Consider the following 16,619-nt stretch of genomic DNA (forward strand, 5'->3'; position numbering starts at 1 on the left):
CTGCAGGAACACTGCAGGTGGCAAGCCTGCGTAGGCATGCAGGACTCAGTGGTGTGTGAGGCTTATGCAGCCTGGGAAGCTCCGGCTCCCACTCAGGCCTGGGCTCACGATCCACCAGCCATGTGGCCTCCAGGGACCATAGGAGTAGCTGCTACTGACCAGTGCTTAGTGTGAGCGGCTCTATTCTCTGCGCTTTCTGGAACCAACTCATTTGGTCCTTACGAATACCGCTTTGAGGCAGGTGATGATATCCCCATTTTGCATATGAGGAACTGAAGCAAAGAGAGGGCAAGAGGCTAACAAGCGGCAGAGCTGAGATCTGTCCTCCAGCCACACCCTCAGCACTCTGCTGCCCCCCATTCAGCTTCTCCGAGACTCAGATTCTTCATCTGCAAATGAGAGCAGCAGTCGTCCCCACCTAAGAGAGTCACATAAAGCCCCTGGGAGAATGTGCCTAAGACAGTGTCTGGTAAACATGCGCTGCTTCTATGGTTGTTATCCTTAGTATTATTATTTCTAATCCTACTACAATCCCAGTCCTCACCAGGGAGCCCCTGCCAGTGCAGGGCTCTGTGCTAAGCACTCCAGCGGCTACAGAGATGACTCAGCTGCCCCTGCAGGCCTCCCGGGGAGCTTGTCATTCACCAGTCAGCACAGTGCTCGGAGGGCTTCAGTATACAGACACGATGAGGGTAGTCACTGCACGCAAGGCACTCATAGCCGGGGGTGGGGGGACAGCCAGTAAACAGACCGTTACAATTGAGGGGTGATTATGTTATGGTGTTAGCAACTACACAATGATAACTAAAATACTATGGTGAGAAAGGACAAAGAATATATTCCAAAATGGGGGAAAAAAAAAAGTATACCATTCAAAAATAAATAAATTAAATATACAATTCAGTGTTTTTTAGTATATTCATAAAGTTGTGCAGCCATCGCCATCCAATTTTAAACATTTTTGTCACTCCAAAGAAACCCTGTGCCCCTTAACAGTCACCCCCCGTTTCCCCTCCTCCCAGCCCCAGGCAACCACTAATCCATCTTCTGTCTCTCTGGATTTGCCTTTCTTGTATAAATGGGGTCTTACTGTGTGGCTTTTGTGACTGGCTTCTGTCACTGAACGTAATGTTTTTGGAGTCCATTCACATTTAGCATGAATTGGTCCTCCATGCCTTGGTGACTTTGTGTTCCAAGTGGATTGGAAAGATCATAGTCCTGAGATGTCCTCTCCTTGTGAGTCGGAAGGACAGAAGGTTCTGAGGCAGTTGGCCCATCCCCTTCTCACTAACAAGGACACCCTGATGACAAATGCTGCTTTTAAACATTGCTGATGTTTAGAAACTGTAGCCTAATGGGCAGTGGGCCCGAAGCCACTGTGTGTGAAGGGCTGTTGGCAGGACGAAGCTAAATAAACAGGCTGAGCGGAGCAGGGAAGCAGAGCAGGCCCGCTGGGACAAGGGGCTTCCTTTGTGTCATTCTTGGGGGTGGTTTCTTTTAACTCCTGTTTGGCAGGGGGATCTGACAGTCATTTCTGTACCCTGAGTAAAGCGATGGTCTCTGTGATGAGGTGAGCAAGAGGGTCCATGGGGTATGTAGGAAGAAAATATCACAACTTCTATAATTTTTTTCTCTACCTTTTAAATTATATTTTCTGTACAAGTTTTATAATGTACTTACCATGTAAGTACGGTGTCGTATGACTATAATGTTAAAATAAGTAAATACACATATATTGGAAATGTATGTGCAAACATATAGTGGTGTACGTACCAAAACATCGGAGACCTCTGGTCTAAAGAAATATTTTTAAAAATATGAGTGACTTAACACTAAAAAAACAAACAAACAAACAAAAAAACAAAAAAACCACCTCCTGAGCTGTTAACACAGCTGATACTCAAAAGAAGTTCATTTATCCGTTCAGACATCCTTTTGGCCTCCTGCCACCTTCCAAGCACAGTGCTGGGCACTCTGGGGTTCAGAGAACTGGACTCCCTGCTCATGCTTGGCAGAGTTTAGCAGCAATATTTAAAAACACCTGCTTTGGTATATCCGCACAGGTGGTGAGCAGTCCATGAAGGGCTACACACAAAAGACCCAATACAAACGATACCTTTTCACCGTGTAAATCACTGGCTTGGCTCTGGCCGTGTTCCCTCCCTTCTTTCTCAAACCGAGTCTTCTGGGGTTACAAACTGACTTTCAGGGTCTAACTCCCCGTTTTTCCCTGAGGCTCCCACACGCCCTTGTTCACCATCCGCAGGCTCCATGACAGTGGTGACAGTCAAGGCCGTGGCCGGAATGCTTGTCTTGTCCATTCAAGGGAACCTGCAGCTCGACTACCCCATCTTCTACGTGATGTTCGTGTGCATGGTGGCAACCGCCGTCTACCAAGCCGCGTGAGTTGCAAATTCTTTTCTTGCTGGCCCTCGCCATTTGGGTCCCTTCCATCTTGGGGGCCTGATTACATTTGTTTGTGGAGCTGTAGGGAAGGCAGGAACTCAGATCACCAGGGTTTGACATCCAGCGTGGAGAGAGAAGCGTTACTAATTGGCTGAGTCTTCACATGGAGGAGGGCTGTGCTGCTTGACCTTGACTGAGGAAGCCAGGGGTGGGTGTGGTTTTTTTACCCTCTGCCTCAGAATGTGAGAAATGCGTGGTTGGAGAAGGCCTCACTTCCCATCTTCTCCAAGGCAGGTGTCCGTCTGGGACCTCAGAATGTTTGCCGTCCCTAGGAGGCACCTATTTGTCCACTGGGTGGAAAATAAAAATTGTCATTTCTTATCATCAAGTCATTTCCCCCAGATCGTCCCAAGTAGAAGGGTAAGGTGCTCCCTCCTCTCTCTAAGCAGAGCAGTGAGGGCACGGCCTATGTCTTGTTCCCGTCTGAGTCCGGTGCCCAGCAGAGGGTCTGGGAGGAAGGAGGCACTGCAGGAACACTGCAGGTGGCAAGCCTGCGTAGGCATGCAGGACTCAGTGGTGTGTGAGGCTTATGCAGCCTGGGAAGCTCCGGCTCCCACTCAGGCCTGGGCTCACGATCCACCAGCCATGTGGCCTCCAGGGACCATAGGAGTAGCTGCTACTGACCAGTGCTTAGTGTGAGCGGCTCTATTCTCTGCGCTTTCTGGAACCAACTCATTTGGTCCTTACGAATACCGCTTTGAGGCAGGTGATGATATCCCCATTTTGCATATGAGGAACTGAAGCAAAGAGAGGGCAAGAGGCTAACAAGCGGCAGAGCTGAGATCTGTCCTCCAGCCACACCCTCAGCACTCTGCTGCCCCCCATTCAGCTTCTCCGAGACTCAGATTCTTCATCTGCAAATGAGAGCAGCAGTCGTCCCCACCTAAGAGAGTCACATAAAGCCCCTGGGAGAATGTGCCTAAGACAGTGTCTGGTAAACATGCGCTGCTTCTATGGTTGTTATCCTTAGTATTATTATTTCTAATCCTACTACAATCCCAGTCCTCACCAGGGAGCCCCTGCCAGTGCAGGGCTCTGTGCTAAGCACTCCAGCGGCTACAGAGATGACTCAGCTGCCCCTGCAGGCCTCCCGGGGAGCTTGTCATTCACCAGTCAGCACAGTGCTCGGAGGGCTTCAGTATACAGACACGATGAGGGTAGTCACTGCACGCAAGGCACTCATAGCCGGGGGTGGGGGGACAGCCAGTAAACAGACCGTTACAATTGAGGGGTGATTATGTTATGGTGTTAGCAACTACACAATGATAACTAAAATACTATGGTGAGAAAGGACAAAGAATATATTCCAAAATGGGGGCATTGTTTATCATAGATAGGGATAATAGGAATGACTCAAATTTTCTCTCTTTTTCCTTTATTTATTGCAGTGATCACATTATTTTCAAATTAAGAAAATTTGTCTAAAAGAACAGTTACAACGCTAGGCAGAATGATAAGTGCTGTAAGAGTTTCTTGGGCAGGGGGTGTATAAGAGACCCAGGAATGGCTGTTTTTAGTGGGATGAGGACACAGTGAGGAGAAGAGCATTTCAGGTGACAAGAACCATGGGGTCAAAGGTGTGAGACCAGGAAGGACATGGTCCAGTTGGGAAATGGGATGGACCTCAGGCTGTGTCTAGGGAAAGAAGGGAACCAGGCGTGGACCCCAGACCAGGGACACATGGTGCCCTGGAGCATGAGGATGGCATTTTTATGAACCCAAGGAATATTCCTTCATGTACCATCTTCATATTTCAAACCAAACCCTACTGCCATCAGCTTGAGCCTTAGCCTTTCCAACATCCCCACAGCCCCCTGACTGGAGTGCTTTTGTGTTGAAGGTTTTTAAGTCAAGCCTCACAGATGTATGACTCTTCTCTGATTGCCAGCGTGGGCTACATTCTGTCTACCACTGTCGCTATCACAGCAGGTAAGGTGGCCAACTGCTAGATTTCTATCTTCTACCCTAGCAGGGCATTATCCAGGGTGGAGGGAGGGGGCTCTGCCGCATCTGTGGGCCGAGTCTGCTCGCTTGTTCTGCTTGTCAGAGTTATATATGGTTTCATGGATTTAGAGGATTTTCAGGATTTAGAGCCAAAGAGGCTGGTTTTGCAGCCCCACACAGACACACAGTTGCTGTGTGGCTCTGGGAACATCACTTAACCTCTCTGAGCCTCAGTACCACATTTATAAAATGGAAGTAATAACACTCACCTCCTAGAATTGCAATATATCCAATCAGAATGTCTCCTACTCCATACCATGTGCTCTTAATAATGTTTGCCATCATCTGCCAGCTCCACAACTGCCACTGGCCAAGTGACCACACATCTCTTCTGCGTGATTTCTAGAGATCATAGATGCTCAGAAAGCAATCGTTATTGTTCTCATGTTCTTCTAGTCTACCCCTAAATTTTTATTTTCTTTCTGAGGTGGCTTTAGAGGCTGCAAGCATATCAAAGAGTTTGTTGTTTATTTTTTATGAGGACTAAAATCTTCAAAGTAACAAGTCCGATAAGAACCAAGGACTTGTCTCTGAAGAAGGCCTGGCTGTCAAGCCACATACTCTGCGTAACACTTTAGACAAGCAGGGCCCCAGTTCCCATTCACAGAGGTGGGAGCAAGCAGGCTCACAGCCCTCCAGGGCCTGCGCTGTGAGCGGTACCCAGGGCCGTGGGGCACTGACCTAGAGCAGCCAGAATTTAAGCTGCGTCACAGTCAAGAACATTGGCCAGGAGGAGTGCATACCAGCCAGGGTTAGAAGGAATAGCAAACACCATGGTGGAGTCAGAAACAGAAGTCATGGCAGGGAATCAGGAGCTCGGGGAGACAGCACTGGACCCATGGAGGTGAAATGACTCCAGACAGAGGCTGGCTCAGGGCAGGGCCAGCCCACGCCACTCCCATGCCACAGGAGTGGACCGCAGGCTTGGCACCTGCCGGCCACGTGAGGTTAGAGAACTCTAACAGCATAAGCACAGAGCCTTGTTTATCCATCTTAAGAAGATGGGAAAGGAACGTGCAAACACCGCTAAATGCGGTCTGCGCTTTAGTTGGTAGCAATGTTTCGTTGTTGTTTCCCTGGCTTTGATCGTGCACTGCGGTTATGATATGACTAGGGGAAGCTGGAGGAAGGGTACATGGGGACTCTGGACTGTTTCTGTGAGTCTAATATTATCTCAAAATAAAAGTTTTAAAAAGAATCAAAAGATGGAGATCACTGAGGCCCAAGAGGGGAAAAAAGAAGACAACCTGTTCCCCCCAATGGCTTTTGTTCTATTCTTCTAATATTTTGCCAGGCATAGTCATAATACTCTTTGATCATTTTGGTTTCCTGCAGGGACGAGAGCTTAGCCAAATCCTAGACAGACTGGCAAGTGGGCGATTTGAAAACAGCTCATGAATATTTTTTATTATTTGCTGCTGCAGGCGCAATATTTTACCTGGACTTCATCGGGGAGGACGTGCTACACATCTGCATGTTTGCACTGGGGTGAGTTCCGTCCTGCTGGCTGGCCCTGGGGCGTGGCAGGTCAGGTCGCCTCCCTCCCCGCTACTGCTGCAGCTGCTCGGTCCTTTAGAGTCAGGGAAGCTACTGGGCTTTGGAGCTTTGTCCCCAGAGGTGAGCAGTTTACTCCCCAAAGGGCTTTATCTCCTTCCCCTTTCTTCTCTTTTCGGCCTTAATCTCCGTGGCATTTCTAAAATATCACATTTTGATACATGAAAAGACTCTCAACCTCACCTCATATCTAAGAAATGCATATTGAAGCTACGTGAGTTACCATGATTTTGCAAAAACTAACAGTATTCCGTGTTAGCAGGAGGATGAGGAGGCCAGTTCGCCACCAGACTTGAGCAGTACTTTAATTGGGAAGACAATTTGGCAACACCAATAAAAAAAATAAAAAATAAGCATATGTTTAGATGCAACATTCCATTTCTAATCATTTATTTTGGAAAAATACTTCAATGGGGACACAAAGACAGATGTATGAGGCCATTTATTAATTTTTAAATTAGTTGTATAAGCAAAAAATTGGAAGCAACAGAAATGCCCAGCAGCAGAACATGGGTTAAAAGAAAATCACGGTAAGTTCAGGTAATAACATGCTACACTGCCATTTTGGAAACTTGAGGCCAGCCCATGGGTGCTAACACAAAACCGTGTCTAGAACACATTAATCAAAAAAATTCACCAACTTTTTTAAAGCTAGGCTTACCCTATGATCTGCAATTCCACTTCCAGATTTTCACCCAAAAGAAGTGAGTACATATATTGACAAAATGACTCAGACATGAGTATTTATAGTAGCTTTATTCATCATATGCCCAAGTTGGAAACAACTCAAACGCTGATCAAGAGGAGGGTTGGGAAAAAGTTGTAGTATATTCAAACGATGGATTCTGCACAGCAATTAAAAATGATGAACTACTACACGCAATACAGTAGATGAATCTTAAAAACGTTTTATCAAATAAAAGAAACCCCACATAAAAGAGTATATACTCTATGATTTAACTTACATGAATTCAAGAACAGACAAATCTAATCAATGGAGAGAGAAGTCAGAGTGGTGGTTACCTCTGGGGAGGGGTTGGCATGAATCGAGAAGGGCACAGGAAACTTTCTGGAGGGAATGGAAATATTTTCTATCTTGACCTGGGTGGTGATTACACTATTAAAATTCATCCAGCTATATATTTAGGGCTTATGCCTTTTACTGCATGAAAATTATCCCTCAATTTTGAGAAAGCATGCTTGTTTATATAAGCTGTAGGGAAAAGAAAAAACTCTGCAAGAACATATAACTACTTGGGTGAGTAGAACCAGGGAGTAAAGGGACTTTCCAATGTTTACTAATTTTTAATTCATGGTTTTTTGTTGTGTGTGTGTGTTTTTTTTTTTTTTTAGAAACAGGGTCTCACTCTGTTGCCCAGGCTGGAGTGCAATGGCCCGATCATAGCTCATTTTAACTGAATTCTTGGGCTCAAGTGATCCCCCTGCCTCAGCTCACACAGAGCTAATTTTTTTATTTTTTTCTAGAAATGAAGTCTTGCTCTGTTGCCCAGGCTGGTCTCAAACTCCTGGCCTTAAGTGATCCTCCTGCCTCAGCTTCCCAAAGTACTGGGATTATGGGCATGAGCCAGCACACCTGGCCCAATTTTTGTTTTCTATACTTTTGTAGTGATTGAATTTAGGCCATTAAAAAATTTTTTAAAACCATTTTCAAGGCAAGTTTCTGAGAATAGCAGCTGAGCGGAAGTGAAGAACCATTTGTCCGGGAGAGTCTAATTTATTCTGATTACATTTTATGGCGCATGTGGGGCTTGGGGCCCTCGAGCTGTGATTACTCAGCTCGCCTCTGCTCCTGCTGCTCCAGGCCCAGCAGCCTGCAAGCCTTCTTTTTACCTTTTCTCATCAGCTAGGATTGAAAGTCTCCCTCCCTGACCTCGCTCCTGGCCTTATTTCTCTTCCTCTCTTATCTCATCCCTCAGGTGCCTCATCGCATTCTTGGGCGTCTTCTTAATCACACGTAACAGGAAGAAGGCCATTCCATTTGAGCCCTATATCTCCATGGATGCCATGCCAGGTAACGTTAAATCCCCATGGGTCCAACTGACTGTCCATATAGAATGACTGCTACTTCCTGTTTAAAAAGACAACCAGCTGCTGTGCTATTGGGTGTGACTGTGCTCTCACCATCTTTTTTTTTGTTTGTGTTTTGAATCCCATGCGATAGAGTAGGCAATGGCTGAGGCTCCTCAGCTGGTTTTGAGCACATCTTGTCAGTTCCTGTGTCTATTTCAGGACCTTATAAAGGAAATCCTGACTCACGCTGGATATAATTATGACCCGCGGCACCAGGCTTCATGCCTGCCAATGGAAAAATCCGTTCATCCAGTCGGAACAGAATGATCAGAGAGGGGAAGAAAAATAGGATGAATGAAATTAAAACACTACAAACCTCACTCCCTGGATTCCACAAGGGAGAGGATTGTTCTGGAAAGTCTAATTTCCCAGGGAGCTAAAGGTTCATAGTAAGAAGCACAAACTTAGGTGCGTTTAAGCCTGACAGTAACATAAACATGTGAATCAGCCAAATACTGTGCAGTAGGGAGTAGTGGGGCCTGCAGAGAACCGCAGCGTGCTTGTCTGGCCTCAAGGGATGCAGAATAGAAAAGTTAAGACGTTGGACCAGCCGCACTTAGATTTGCTGACCTAAATTCTGTAGGTTGTCAGTGACCATTACCTTTCACATATTAACTCAAAATTAATTTTTATTTTAAAAATATAAGAATGCTCTCCAAAATGTAATCTCCCATCCTTCATGAACACAATTCAATGAACAAAATACAAATGCAGTGATGGCCTCGAGTACTGCTAACCAAGAGCGGTTTTCGTGCTGGCACGCTGTGATGCAGGTGTGTTCTCAGGGATGACTGAGGTGCTCCTACATTAAATGGCCCCAGGGTTTATGTGTCTACTTTTATATTATTTCCTCATCTCTTGCCATTGAGCTGTTGTCTGTCATTCTTGCTGTTACCAGCCTGCCTGAGCATAGCAACTCCATGTCCGTCTTATTTAACCCAACTTGTCCAAATTAACGTATGAAATCAAAACGAATGAGCTCTGAGTTGGGACCTAAGGTTTCTCCTCAGAGTTAAGTGCATGAGCTTTAGTGCATGGACTTTTTAAACATCTAATCTGGCTGCTCAGATGCCTTTTTTGCTTACTTCCTTGTTTCTCGGCTGTGTTCCGGATAGATGAGGGCGCTGGATAGCTGAATTCCAGATAGGTGAGGTGTCAACTCTGTGTGTGCAAGTATGTGTATGTATATGTGTTTGTGCATTTATAAACTACGTATGTGTATATATCTATATAAATATTGTATACACATATATACACATGTATTTTCTGGTGCAAAATAGAAGGTAATCTTAGACATCAACATTCTGTGGTCTGTTTTGGGGTGTGGCTCTCAGCTTTCTCTTTGTTCCTTTAGACCAGTGGGAAGCCAGATGTTGAAAGGAGACCCTGTCCCACTGCGGTAGCTTAAGATTAAATGTGTTCTGTACCGCACGGAACCTGGGCTTGGGATTTAGGTGGCCTGGATTCAGATCCCAGCTCTGCCACCTACATGCTGTGTGACCTCCCAAGGCCTCCCATGCTGACTTGTAAATTGGGATTCCTCCTTTCTGGGTAGTGGGATTGTATGTGTAAAGGCCTCTTACACAGTGCCTGGGACATGGTAGATGCCTGGTTATATTTGGTTTCACTTCCCTTTTGCTTTAAAAAGTTTGGAAAATTTGAAACCCTTGTTTGGTGCCAGGTAGAACATGCAGAATAAAACTGCTTGGCAGTCTCAGCTTAAACAGAGATGATTTTCTAGCCAGTTGGTTTCCCTGGTCGGTCAGCATCAGGACCCTGTCTTTTGTCTACTTAGACTGGTATCTTCACAATAGTTCAGTAGCTGCTATTCAAGAAGTATTCAAATTCCAAAATTCACTATGTCTCACAATTTGCAGAGGCTTTAAGTAATTCAAACACCTGAAAGACTTCTTAAAAATGAGAGAGAAGAAACAGCCCCTAGCCTCCAGGAGCTGGCCTGACACTCACAGCTGGGCCTTGGCCTTCTGTGGGACATAAACAATTTCACAGAACGTCAGCAGCAGACAAGGCCGCTCTGTGACCGTGAAGGATCGGGACACAAACAGGACCACCGTTACCATGTCTGAACACAGATAAAACATGAACATTGTCTAAGCCACAAAAAAGCCAACCGTCCCCCTCGTACCTTGGCTAATATGAAAGACCGCTGCCACTTTACCAGTCACATTTTTAGCCTCGATCTCCTCGTCTTATAGATAAGAATTATTAAGGTCCCCAATTACAGAATCATCCCTGCTTCCCAACAGCATCTAATCCAAAGCAAAGCCTCACTTCCTTGAACCCTCCCCCAAATCACCCAACCCAAACCCAAATCCCGTAAGTGCTTTCTAACACCGTCTGACTCAGGTACCTCCCGGTTCCCGTGGTGTACCTCTCTCGCGTTGCAATGCCTCAGTAAACCCAAACTGTTAGACTGTAGGTGTATTCTATTGGCTTTGGCTGGAGGGCGTTGACAAAATCCAAAATCTAAGCCACGCCTGGTAAGCCAGCTCTCTTCCCTGAGAAACAGGCACCCCCGAGCTTCCCCTGTGCCCCCAAATCCACACCACAGACTTAAACTGTGCTCTTCAAAGGAGCATCAGCTAAGTCTTGTGCAGTACAGAGGCAAAGGCTTCCCCAGACCGGATCTTCCCAGGCCGTTCGCAGGGTGGGTAAGAGCACAGGCTCTGCTGTCAGAGCCCACCTCTGTCTCTCGTGAGCTGTGTAACCTTGGGCAAGTTACTTCACCTCTCTGAATCTCTATTTTCTTGCCTAGAGAATGAGGATAGTAGTTCATCTCTGTCAGGATTGTTTGGGGATTAAGTGCAGATGTTTAGGGAGGCCACATGGCGTTCGGTTAAGTGTGGACTTCCAAGGTTAAACCCACTGAGTGTGAACCCTGGCACTGCCACTTGCTACCTGTGTAATCTCAGGCAAGTTACTTAAACCTCCAACTGCCTCATTATCCTGATTAGTCCTCCTGAGGATCAAATGAGATAAAACTTTAGAACAGGGCCCGCCACCAAGTAAAGAGCACACGCTAGCCATTAGCTGTTGTTACTATTACTATTTAAAGTGCTTAGCCCCATGCCAGGGCATACTAAGCAGTCAGATGTCAGCTGTTATCATCATCATGGTTTCGTGAAGACACTTTGCATTCAATTTCTTATGACTCAGCCTGGGGGCAGGAGAATTTGAAGGGTTTTAAGTCCCTGGCAGGAAAAGAGTTGGCCTCAAAAATAACCAGGTCTCCCCACACTGCCGCCCCCACTGGGGGAATTGCAGGATAAGGGCAAAGACATTAAAGATGAAAGTCTTTGCTGTCAAATGTAAGTAGGAATCCAACATCAGTGTGCCTAGAAGTAATAAGCAAAATTGCACCTTACCCTATATGTGGACCAGGGATGTTAATGTTCAAGGTCAAAACTCTCCCTCTGGGCACCGTGATGCTTCTGTCACCTTCAGATGTCCATGATGCAAAAATTACCCTCTTTCCTCACCGGTGTAATGAAGTTGCCCGGATCCTGATTTAATTCAGCAGTGACGTGTTGGCATCTACCACGTTCAAAGCACAGTGGTAGTTCCATTCCACCCGGGGCCCAAACAGGCATTCCCACCTCATTCGAGGCCGGCTGAGGGTTCCTCTCGACAGTGGCTGGTCTGTGTGCATACTTCCTGAAGATTCATCCCTTGTTGCTTAGCAACTGTAATATTTCTAATGTATATCTATGGATGGTTCTCTTTTAAATGGAAAGCGTTCAGGAAGTTGACAGTGCACACAATTAGCTCCTGAGTACTGTGGTGGGACAGAGGGAGAATGCAGCCTTCTTGGCCCCCTTACCATGTAATGATTTGGGGAAAATGGGTTTCTTTTCAGGTATGCAGAACATGCATGACAAGGGGATGACTGTCCAGCCTGACCTCAAAGCTTCTTTTTCCTACGGGGCCCTGGAAAACAACGACAACATTTCAGAGATCTACACCCCTGCCACCCTGCCGGTCATGCAAGAGGAGCACGGCCCCAGAAGCACCTCTGGGGTTCCCTACCGAGTCCTGGAGCACACCAAGAAGGAATGAGGCTCACTCCCTTGATTTACAGCTGTTCAAGCGAGGCTGGCAGTGGCTCAACCCTTAGTTCTAAAACTTGCCTTTCAAGTCTCATGTTTTTAAACTGAGAACTGTATGGATAGCGATCTTAGAAAGTCTTTGTCTCTGGCGAAGGATACGTTATCTTGGTCTTGGAAATTTCAAATGATGGGGGTGAGGGTGAGGGGATAAAAGGGTATTCCAGGTGGGAGGTATGGAATTCAGCCTCTGCCCGGTTTAGCCCAGTGGGATTTGGAAGCCACCTTACCATCGGCAGGATGGGAACTGAGCTCCCTCAGTCCGTGGCCAAAGGTTGCCCCATTCTTCAGGAGCTAAGGCAAGGCAGAGATTCCTCTTACTTCTCAGATCCAGTGAAAGGCTGGAGACCTCTAAATCTGTCTTCCTTCACTTCACGTGCATGCCTGATCTCTGCCCGCCTCACTCATGACGCTAGGTGTGTGATAACATTCACAATTGTCCTCATGTGGCTCAGTGGGCCAACCCTGAGCCAGACTTCACTCTCGTGCAGGAAACATACATCTGCCTTCCAGTTGTCTCTGTCCTTCCAACGAAGACATGCTCGACGTGTTTATATTGGATCTGCTCTGAAAACTAATTAGGTTTGGGGCCTGTGAGCACTACTTGATGATTTTTCCCCCCAGAAGAACAGGGTAGTTAAGGGGAAGATTGAGGAGGATAGGAGCAAGGGGGAGGTTACTGCAGCCGGTAAAGGGAGAAGAATCCCTCTTAATCTTGCAAAAGGTGATTGCACCACTTGAAAAAGGACAGGCAGAACAGCTGGCTGTGTGATGGGTTATTTTTTCCCCTGCATACACGTGCCCCCGGGCAGGCTGGGGGTACTCATTTCAGAGACAGCCTCTCACACATCTCCACACTCTCCTTGACAAAGTCTCAACCCCGCTGGAGTTATTGGTCAGTTTCCTTGCAATCAGTAGGGACTCTCTGGGTCTTCATCTCCGTGCACACGTGTCTGGGAGAAACGACCATTCTCAAGAACGGGCTCTTTCTTTCTTTCTGTACATGACTGTCTTCCCCTAGGCTCACTGTGTACTTTAGAGAGTGGCAGGTGAAGGTTCGCACACCTTAATGAGCATAAGGACCTCCTAGGAGTTTATGTAAAGTGCAGATTCCTACACCCCAACTGCAGATACCCTGATTAAATGGAACTACATTCTTAACTGGCACCACCGGTGCTTCTGATGCCAGTAATCCAGAGGCCCCACACCTGGAAAGCCTAATAATGGAAAATAAAAAAAGGTCTGCTAAAACCCCCAGGGCCTCATGCCCCCCTGTTAGGAGGTTAGAGTTACCGGTTGTTTCCTCTCTGGGGTTCTTTTTGGCAGGTGGAATAATCCCCATAGGATCTGTGGCATTTCTCCATCTAGTGACTACTTGTTAGAACTGCACTCACTGCTTCCCTAGACAGCCTTCAACAGGCAAGACAACAGTGTTAATAGACCAGTGTTGATAGCTCATTTATCTTTATGGATTGTGCTTCATACTGATTTAGTACCTTGACTTCAGAAACTCCGACATTTGTTGCCTGTGATAACCACTTCTGTATTGTGTCTTGACCACTTCTGTATTGTGTCTTTAATGCCTAAGAAGGCAACAGACAGTAACCTTTTTTTCACCTTAGGGTGGGTATCAACTCAACAATATTTATAAGGCATTTATTTACTATGTGTTAAGCACTTGGAGGGCCAAAGCTACAAAGATATGACATAGTTCCTGCCCTCCAGGCCAGCAGGGGAGACACAAATACCCAGGAACCTCTCACAGGGCGGGCCATGATAGGTTAAGTGCAATAGTGGGCCACAGAAAATGAGTCATGGTTGCCCCGCTAAAGGTCATGCCCTGAGCCTAAAGGGCCATTCAGAACTGGTGGTGATTTGGGCTCCACTCATAGATGGGTAGCAAATCTAGCTAAGATCTGAGCAAAGCATAGAAAGTAGGGTGATCACCCCCCAGGCAGAGGAGCCAGCATTTTCAAAGGCACAGAGATGAGGAGTGGAGGTTGGCAAAAAAAAAAAAAGCACCAGGGAAGGTGGTGGGAGACAGGCCTTGAAAGATAAGTAGTGCAGGCCAAATCATGGGGGTCTTGAATACCTGGCTGAGGAGTGTAAATCGTATCCTAGAGGGCATGGGAGCCATTGATAGTTCATGAGGAAGAGAATGGCAGGACCAGCACTTATTGGAAAGGAAGGCTTGTTCAGTGTAGAGGAAGAATCAGAAGTGGTAATAAGTTACTTTTCAAGGTCAAGCTCTGAGCCTGCAAGAATAGAACAGAAAGGAGGAAGTAAAATCAGGTTTTGCTGCTATTCAGGTATTCCTCATTTCCCAAGTGATGTTTCTAAGGCTAGGGGGAGGGCTATTGAGATGTGGCAGACCTAGGTGATCAGTAATTCTGGCATGTGTGCTCCCGGACTCACTCTGCCCCTCCTTCCCTTTTATGTTATGGGCCTTTTAGCGCTGGGCCAGCCAGCTTTCTTGAGATGAGTGGATTAAAGTACACTGTAATTTCAGGTCTGCTGCAGACCTTGGGGACAGCGCCACCCAGGAACTGCTGCTGGGGCCTGGACAGCTCCCCTGCCTTCAGTTTTAGGGCAGTGGCATCATTCCCCAGAGCTGAGCCATGAGAGGGCTGAGCAGAAAATTATAGGGTGGTTTCCTGAGTGGGAGTCAAGGGTCGGTCACCTGAGTAATGGGAAGAACAGGTGGTGTGGATCCCTCATCTCCAGGGATCTGGATCTGTCCTGAGCTAGCTTCTCCCAGTCTTTGTCCCTAGGGGTAAACAGAGCGTTTGCTGGTGGCAGTAAGCAGCACTGACTGTCGGGATGGGGAAGATGAACATCAGGTTTCCACTCACAACCCTGATTCTTTATTTTTACTCATGGCTCTGACACCCCCAAGCTCTCTTGGATGCTCTAAGCAACATTAAATATCACACCTGCATCTCCTTCCTAGCCAGGTGCCTAAAGCAAGCTCACCAAACTTGGGTTTAAACCTCAGTTGCCATCACATCAAGCTTCAAGTTCATGCAGGGTTTTTGCAGTGTGGAGTTGAACGCTGGGTGGCGAAGAGAGGGCTGATGTCTGCATTGCTTTCCTGGTGGAAACCAGCCAGCTTAATGGTCCGGTGTGGATACAGGACGGCCATCAGGGTAGCACTGGGGAACCCGCCCTGCAGCCTTGCGAATTCCAAATCCAGTCCAACACTGGCTGATAGGCAAAAAAGTTACTTCTGTGTTCTCTGAGAAGCTGTGTAAATGAAGTCACCTTAGAATATATTCTATGTGGATGCTTATATTTTGTTAACTTCATGACTAATGTGGCATGTCTTATTTTTCAAAAAAAAGTGTACTATGTGCAAATAACATCATGAAGTGGTATTTAATTAAAAAAAATCCACACAGTACCTGCTGAGTTTGTGTTTTATGTTTGGCTAATACTTTCTAAAATTCTCTAGAACAATGTGCTGTCTAATAGAACTTTCTGATGATGGAAATAGCCTGTGTCTGTTTTGCTCGGTATGGTAACCACGATCCACATGTGGCTGTTGAGTGCTTTAAATATGGCTAGTGTGACGGAGGAACTGAATTTTTAATTTCACTTACGTTTAATTAACTTAGACTTAAATATCCATGCATAGCCAGTGGCTGCTGTATTAACAGTACAGATCTAGAGATACCCATAATTGCAGCTGGGGCTGAATTGAGCTTTTTTTCTTCCCTTGCAGTGGTTAAAAGCATAGACTCTCTGGCTACACGGATTCGATTTGATTCCTGGCTCTACCACTTATTAACTGTGTGGCATTGGACAAGTTACTTAACCTCTCTGTGCCTCATCTATGGAATAGGAATAATACAGTATCTACCTAAAGGTTATTGTGAGGATCAGATGAGTTAACAGATATAAAGTCTTGGAACTATGTCTAGCATCTCATCAGAATATTATATTGAAGCAATCGTTTTCCTCTTGATTCATTTTTAAATTATGTAATGAACACTTGTGATTTTTCTTAAGCAATTCTGAGCACACGTGTCTGCAGAGTTTGCAATTTACAAAGGCAGGTGTGGTATAGTGCCTATATATTTATACATAGCCACCACACAAATGCAGTCATATATACTCATTTATTAAGCACTTATTATATGTCACATGACATAGTAAGACTTCATGTACATCTCATTTCTACTTTCTAACCATTCCATGAGGTAAGTTTTAATCTTATCCCTATTTTACGGATGAAGAAACTAAGACTCAGGTATCACAGTTGGTGAACAGCAGAGCCAATATTTGCGGCCAGGACTGCCTGACTCCAAAACCTGAGTTCTTCCCTGCGCTATGCTGCCTTTCCTGGTGTGTTTGGGTGAGACTTTATCTGGGGTAAGGTTT

At 46.1% G+C, this 16,619-nt stretch overlaps 1 protein-coding gene across 2 annotated transcripts in view; it reads left to right on the forward strand.

Annotated features, from left to right (window-relative positions):
• NIPAL3 (NIPA-like domain containing 3) overlaps window positions 1-15,638 on the forward strand; it is a 46,132-nt gene extending 30,494 nt beyond the window's left edge. For both annotated transcript variants that reach the window (XM_012650950.1, XM_012650951.1), the window contains exons 8-12: window positions 2,267-2,402; window positions 4,307-4,395; window positions 5,895-5,958; window positions 7,962-8,056; window positions 11,993-15,638. In XM_012650950.1, coding sequence (XP_012506404.1) covers window positions 2,267-2,402; window positions 4,307-4,395; window positions 5,895-5,958; window positions 7,962-8,056; window positions 11,993-12,192 — 584 coding nt within the window. In that variant the 3' untranslated portion in view covers window positions 12,193-15,638. The remainder of the gene's footprint in view (window positions 1-2,266; window positions 2,403-4,306; window positions 4,396-5,894; window positions 5,959-7,961; window positions 8,057-11,992) is intronic.
• Window positions 15,639-16,619: the final 981 nt, after the last annotated feature.

The sequence above is a fragment of the Propithecus coquereli genome, unplaced genomic scaffold, assembly GCF_000956105.1.
Source record: "Propithecus coquereli isolate 6110/MARCELLA unplaced genomic scaffold, Pcoq_1.0 Scaffold341, whole genome shotgun sequence".
Taxonomy (NCBI): Eukaryota; Metazoa; Chordata; class Mammalia; order Primates; family Indriidae; genus Propithecus; species Propithecus coquereli.